Source organism: Borostomias antarcticus (genome assembly GCF_949987555.1).
Source record: "Borostomias antarcticus genome assembly, chromosome: 21".
NCBI lineage: Eukaryota > Metazoa > Chordata > Actinopteri > Stomiiformes > Stomiidae > Borostomias > Borostomias antarcticus.
Window position 1 is genome coordinate 18808668 of NC_140254.1, and position 7500 is coordinate 18816167.

At 48.4% G+C, this 7500-nt stretch overlaps 1 protein-coding gene across 3 annotated transcripts in view; it reads left to right on the forward strand.

Annotated features, from left to right (window-relative positions):
* LOC311323198 (glutamate receptor ionotropic, kainate 5) overlaps positions 1-7500 on the forward strand; it is a gene marked incomplete at both ends in the record, with an annotated part of 40648 nt that overhangs the window by 27862 nt on the left and 5286 nt on the right. For all 3 annotated transcript variants that reach the window (XM_084455381.1, XM_084455382.1, XM_084455380.1), the window contains 5 exons: positions 6-119; positions 4913-5022; positions 5365-5538; positions 5712-5877; positions 6029-6254. In XM_084455381.1, the coding sequence (XP_084311507.1) occupies positions 6-119; positions 4913-5022; positions 5365-5538; positions 5712-5877; positions 6029-6254 (790 nt within the window). The remainder of the gene's footprint in view (positions 1-5; positions 120-4912; positions 5023-5364; positions 5539-5711; positions 5878-6028; positions 6255-7500) is intronic.

The window sequence follows — 7500 nt, forward strand, 5'->3', positions numbered from 1 at the left end:
TGCAGAAAGCAGACCTGGCCGTAGCCGGCTTCACCATCACCTCGGAGAGAGAGAAAGTGATCGACTTCTCCAAACCCTTCATGTCTCTGGGTATCAGCATCCTCTACAGGGTTCACTTGGTATGGCACTGCACATACACACACACACACACACACACACACACACAGTCACCATGGAGGCAGACAAAATCATAATGGCCCCAGAGGAACCATGGTGCTCCATCTAAAGATTTAAAATACTGTTTTATCCAGGTCTGGTATTAAACCAATCTGTACATGTAGCCTGGTTCACTAACATGGAGTATGGTGATCAGTTTGTACTGCCGCCTCACAGCTAAAAGGTCCTGGGTTAGATTGGCGCAGGGGGCGCTGCTGGCGCGCGGGGGGGGCATGTTCTCCCCAGGCCTTCAGTGCTGAGGTGGGTTCTCTCTCCGATGTGTGGAGTTTGCACGTTCCCCCCGCGCTCACATGGGTATCCTCCATATTAGTACCCCGATATATCAAACGCACGCCGAAAACAAAACAGTTTGCTCTCCCCTCCGGTCCCTGACCAGTACCTGGACTGATGATGGCCGCCGCCCACTGCTCCTGGCTGCCCCTAGCTTGTACGGGTTAAATGCAGAGGACAAATTTCCTCGGCGACCGCTGAATGCATGCTTGTGTGTCCCCATATGTCGCTGCTGCCCGTTCCACGTGTGTATTAAGAATAAACAGCTTTACTTTCACCTAGAGTACCTAATCAGCGTGCTACGTTTGTAGCCTGTCCTCAGACAAGAGCCATCTGGGTGTGTTTGTCCCTCCAGCAGTAATTATCCTGGCTTGGTAATGGACAGACTAACAGGATACTACAGCCTCTAGATCTCAGTCAATTTGTTAGGAGGTTACAGAGCATAAAGGCAACAGTATCATCCATTTAATGACTCAAGCTGTTTACTGGTACAGTACATGCTGATACACGCGTACGTGACCAAACACACACACACACATACACACACACGGACGCAAGCACAAAATACACTCATACACACACACACACACACACAATCCAGTCTGCAGTGACATGTCAGCATTCTGCCCCCTGGTGTCTGAAGTGTGAAACTTCACCCTGCGTCTGTCACCGCTAACTGTCTTTGAGCTGAAACACCGATGACCTCCCAAGATGGGAGTCTAGATCTCTCGGGTCTCAAGACTACAGAATGTTCTCTGAGTCCTGAGCGTTCTCAAGACTACAGAAGGTTCTCTCGGTCCTGAGCGTTCTCAAGACTACAGAAGGTTCTCTCGGTCCTGAGCGTTCTCAAGACTACAGAAGGTTCTCTCGGTCCTGAGCGTTCTCAAGACTACAGAATGTTCTCTCGGTCCTGAGCGTTCTCAAGACTACAGATTGTTCTCTGAGTACTGAGCGTTCTCAAGACTACAGAATGTGTTCTGAGTCCAGAGCGTTCTCAAGACTACAGAATGTTCTCTCGGTCATGAGCGTTCTCAAGACTACAGAATGTTCTCTAAGTTCTGAGCGTTCTCAAGACTACAGAATGTTCTCTCGGTCCTGAACGTTCTCAAGACTACAGAATGTGTTCTGAGTCCTGAGCGTTCTCAAGACTACAGAATGTTCTCCGAGTCCTGAGCGTTCTCAAGACTACAGAATGTTCTCCGAGTCCTGAGCGTTCTCAAGACTACAGAATGTTCTCTCGTTCCTGAGCGTTCTCAAGACTACAGAATGTTCTCTCGGTCCTGAACGTTCTCAAGACTACAGAATGTTCTCCGAGTCCTGAGCGTTCTCAAGACTACAGAATGTTCTCTGAGTCCTGAGCGTTCTCAAGACTACAGAATGTTCTCCGAGTCCTGAGCGTTCTCAAGACTACAGAATGTTCTCTGAGTCCTGAGCGTTCTCAAGACTACAGAATGTTCTCTGAGTCCTGAGCGTTCTCAAGAGCAGTGTTAATTTTGACAGCAAATTATGATTTTGTTTTAGTCATAGTCTTTTGACTAAAATGCCATTTAGTTTTAGTCATATTTTAGTCATCTGACTTGTTTTAGTTTTAGTCTAGTTTTAGTTGACTAAATATCATTACGATTTTAGTTGACAAAATCTACCATAGATTTAGACAACTCAAATTTAACAGGCTTAGTTCAATCAATCGATCAATCAATCAAGTTGGATTTATATAGCGCCCTTCATGAAACCCAGAGGTTCCACATAGCTTTGACAGAGAACTAAACCGTTGAGGCACCACAATGCGCACAAGTCCAACGCCCCAGGGTCTTCTCCGTCTGCCTGCCGCTGACGTTGGACCTGGGCCTTCTGGCAACCACGGGCCATGGAGGCCTCTTCCATCCTTGACGTCTGCCTTGATGTCAGACTCGCTGGGGTCAGTCATGTCTTTTGACTGGGCCCTGGTGACCACTGCCGAGAACGCTTTCCGCTGAAGTTTTCCAATGTCTTCAGCGACAGAGGGTGTTATCTCGCTGGCCATCTTCATAGGCCAGTCGGTCTTCAGCCATCTCAGGAACTCAGGGCCTTTCTGCCACTCCGACCCCTCGCCGAGTTCCTTGGGGGTCGCTCCCCTGGTGAGTATGTCGGCGATGTTTCGGTTGCCTTCGATCCACCTCCAATCTTCCACTGGTCCAGCTTTCTGAATTTCACCGATTCGGTTTGCGAAAAAGGTTTGGTGGCCGTAACTGTCCTTTCGAGGGTCTCAAGGTCGTTGTGCTTTACAGAGTCCAGTATTCATTCAGACACATACCGGTGGTGGTCAGATACATCTGTAGCCACAGCTGCCCTGGGGCAGACTGACAGCTGCGTGGCTGCTTCTGTCAGACAGTTTCATAATGAAGCATTCCTCTCCCCCAGTCTGATGCTAACTGTGTTTGTGCCTGATATAGCAAGCTATAACATTATCATGTCAGCACTAGTTGGCTAGTCAGGCTAGCTAACATCAGGCACAGGCTAGCTAACGTCACACCGGAGGAGAGGGCTATGGCGGCGCCAGATAGCTAACTGTTCGTGTCTTATCCATCTAGCTACAGTATAACATTAGACAGCAGCAGTAGTTGCTTAGCTAGCTTACCCAGACTAGCTAACCCAGACTAGCTAACCCAGACTAGCTTACCCAGACTAGCTAACGCTAGATACCCCCGCCAGCCGCCACAAGCATAGCCCCACTTGTTGCTAGCTAACCTGTGCCTAACATTAGCTAGCCACTAACGTTAGCGTTGCAATGATCAGACACTTCAGTTCTCCCCCGCCACAAACCTACGTGAAACACTGGTTTCTTTTAGCTTGTATTGTATTTGAAGTATTTCAGAAACACACCAGCTTGGGTTTAGCTAATACAGTAACGTTATCCGGGGGTGGGGGGGTGCTTATTACCTTCTCGTGAATTTCGGGATGACTGTTCTCCAAATGTCGCTTTAAGTTTGTTGTATTTTTGTCATTTTCACCCCACACGGTTTACAAATGGTTTTGTTTTCCTTTGCATCAAATATGAAGTTTATCCAGATGTCTGCTCTCCTCTTTCTCCCGGTGTGTGAACGTTGACAAAGACATTTCTGAACTGTGGTAATTTACTGAACAGTTCAGGCGCAGCAGTCTGCTGTTAGTTGACTTCCCGCGGCCGGTGAGCAACGGTACTATTCAAATGTGGGCTAAATACACACAGGCTACCTGTAGGTTATTATATTATATATAGGGCTAAATACACACAGGCTACCTGTAGGTTATTATATTATATATAGGGCTAAATACACACAGGCTACCTGTAGGTTATTATATTATATATAGGGCTAAATACACACAGGCTACCTGTAGGTTATTATATTATATATAGGGCTAAATACACACAGGCTACCTGTAGGTTATTATATTATATATAGGGCTAAATACACACAGGCTACCTGTAGGTTATTATATTATATATAGGGCTAAATACACACAGGCTACCTGTAGGTTATTATATTATATATAGGGCTAAATACACACAGACTACCTGTAGGTTGCATCCGGGCTCTGTGCACCAGCTCCACTACTTCCTGAAAGTCACTTGGCATCTTTATTTCCTGTCATATATGATTGGCTTAAGTGATTAATCAGGTGTGCGGAAGACCCAGCGCACACCTGATTAATCACCTAATCCAATCATATCGGACAGGAAATAAAGAAGCCAAGTGACTTTCAGGAAGTAGTGAAGCTGGTCCAACTGCGCACATCCCGAACCTCGACATTCTGATTTGAACTTTTCCCATACGTCCCTCCATAACCATTTTAGTCTAGTTTTTATTTGTTGACGAAAATGTGAATATATATAGTCATAGTTTTTGTCATCATACATTCATTTTTATTTAGTTATCGTCTCGTGACGATAACCCAAAAAATGTCGTTGACGAATAGTTTTCGTCATAGTTCTCGTCAACGAAATTAACACGTGACACAGTGCTTGAGTGCATCCGAGTCATGATCCGAGTGCATCACACATAAATGATGACATTTGCCGATAACATAACATTTATCTTGAAATCCACATGCTGCAAACATATCCCACCCAACATACATTTTAAATTATGATTAAATTAAAACAGATGTCAGTCGGTCAATTTGCAGAGCCGAGCGGAGAGCTGAGGAGCGCGTCAGAGCAGCCTCTGCGTCGGAGGGACGCGGCAGCCAATGAAAACGAAGTGGGAGGGGCATTGAGCTAAACTGGCTTGGGAATCGTTGGCACGCCGCTGGAAGTGCTGTCTCATTTAATTCACGGCCCTGCACCCTCTGGCCCTTCCAGCTGACATCAATTAAGTGCTCAGGCCTCAGGCCGCAAGTGCGAGGGGCCGCAAGGGTGGTTTGCGCACTCAGATTGGGATTCAGCTTAAGTCAGACCATCAGCTCCCTACCTGATCACTGTGTTCTCATTCTGGATGTTTTGCAGGGCAGGAAGCCAGGATATTTCTCCTTCCTGGACCCGTTCTCCCCGGCCGTGTGGCTCTTCATGCTTCTGGCCTACCTGGCCGTCAGCTGCGTCCTCTTCCTCGCCGCCAGGTAACCGCTGCTGCACCCCCTGTTGGTAGGAGGCCGGAACTACACCGTAGTTCCCTCTTCCCATATTAACCCCTAAACCCAGTCCTCTACACACTCGCGGAGAGCAGGGAGGAATTGACAGGCGTGAGCAATGAGGAAAAAAAAGCTCTGATCTGCCCTCCGATTGGCTGGTCGGACTGCTGTTACCTGCCCAGTCCTCTCTGGGTTCTGCCAGGTAATAGGGGGCGGGACTTAGGGGTTGAAATGGGACAGCAGGCCACGCCACTCTAACAAGTATATACGGTATTACACCAAGGGGTTAATCTCAATCATCTGAAGTGGTTCAACCCTCCCCCTCCCCAGGCTGAGTCCCTATGAGTGGTACAACCCACACCCATGCCTGAGGGACCGCAGGGACCTGCTGGAGAACCAGTACACCCTGGGGAACAGCCTGTGGTTCCCCATCGGGGGCTTCATGCAACAGGGGTCAGAGATCATGCCCCGGGCCCTCTCCACACGCTGCGTCAGCGGGGTCTGGTGAGTGAGTGTGTGTGTGTGGGGGTGTGTGTGTGTGTGTGGGGGGGGGGGGGGGGGGGGCGGGGCGAGGGCGGGGCGATGGTGGGCGGGGCGATGGTGGTGTTCACACAAACACATAAACACACACACACACACACACTGATGCCCTGTCCCCCTTCCTCCCTCCTCGCCAGGTGGGCGTTCACCCTGATCATCATCTCGTCCTACACGGCCAACCTGGCGGCCTTCCTGACGGTCCAGAGGATGGAGGTCCCCATCGAGTCACCGGACGACCTGGCCGACCAGACCAACATCCAGTACGGCACCATCCACGGGGGCAGCACCATGACCTTCTTCATGGTAGGGGGGGGCGGGGGGGCGACGAGGGAGGGAGGGGGGATTGGGGTGAGTGTATGAGTGTGTGTGAAGGGGGGCTGGGGGTGTATCTTAGTGTGTGTGTGTGTGTGTGTTCAGCTTACCCCTGACTTTGTGCTGCCCCTGGCCTACGCAGAACTCGCGCTACCAGACGTACCAGCGCATGTGGAACTACATGCACTCCAAGCAGCCCAGCGTGTTCGTGAAGAGCACGGAGGAGGGCATCGCCCGCGTGCTCAACTCCAAGTACGCCTTCCTGCTGGAGAGCACCATGAACGAGTACCACCGCCGACTCAACTGCAACCTGACCCAGATAGGAGGCCTGCTGGACACCAAGGGCTACGGCATCGGCATGCCCCTGGGTGAGAGAGGGAGGGAGGGAGGGAGGGAGGGAGGGAGGGAGGGAGGGAGGGAGGGAGGGAGGGTTCTTGAACCTGGGTTCTTGAAGTTCTGCAGAAGAAGCTCATGGAGAATTTAGTTCATTCCAGTTCACCTCTAGCCTGACTCTTTACTTTATTTCTTTATTGTCATTGCCAGGTAGAGGTACACGAACAACACAATGAAATGCCTACCAGTCAGTGCACTAAGTCACCATAACAATATATAAAAATAGCAAAAGGTAAATAAGTAAATAAATACAGATATACTAAGTCAAACAAAAACACACACACAACCATACACAAAAACACACGCACATTCCCATATTGCACATGAAATGTATTGAATCACAGATCATTTTATTGGACTCTCTCTTACTCTTGGACTTGAATTGCCATTTCGTTCCACTTCATTATTGGGTGTGAAAGTACCCCCGTTGCCATCGTGTTCCGAGGTGCTAGTCCTCAGCGATTAGAGTCTCAACTCTAATCGCAGCATTTCATTCAGCAACACTCACATCACAACTAGATGAACCATTTCTGGCACAAAGGCAGAGAGGCACAAATGTTATCATGTCAATTGACGGCGGGCAATAAAGTGGTGAAATTCAGGACTTGTCCCTGCTTTTTTTCCCTTTTCAAGTGGTGAGTGCTACCATAAATCTTTGGATGCCAGTTTGAAGTATATGTTTTTTTTGGGGGGGGGGTTAGCACCACAAGTACACCTCGTTGTCTGGGATAGTGCATCCAATCCTTCCTTTGAGATTAACCATTTATTGCCACAAATGGAATACAGTTAAAGGAGTAGTAAAGGGAAAATGCATGTTTAGCCCTGTTTTTAGGTTACTTATGATCATATACAATGGTTCAGATCAAAACGTTGACAAAACTAGCACTTTTGAGAAAATCTGATAATTGCTCTACCACCGTTTTGGTCATACAATGGATGTGGGTGGGCACCTTGAAAAATCATTCAAAAAAACATGTGAAACTCTTGATTTCAGACAAGAAGCTCACCGAGGGGGTAATTGGTGTCCGTTGGTGTTCTGACATCAAATTCAAAAGTAAGAATCATCATAAGTAACCTTAAAACAGGGCTAAACATGCATTTTCCCTTTACTACTCCTTTAAGTTTGGTGCTGATGGCTCCGCTGTAAATGCTTCCCTGGATTATCCAAGCTGCAAGCCAAGATGAAACAGGGAGCGAGCTACGGAAACCCCACAGGGACAC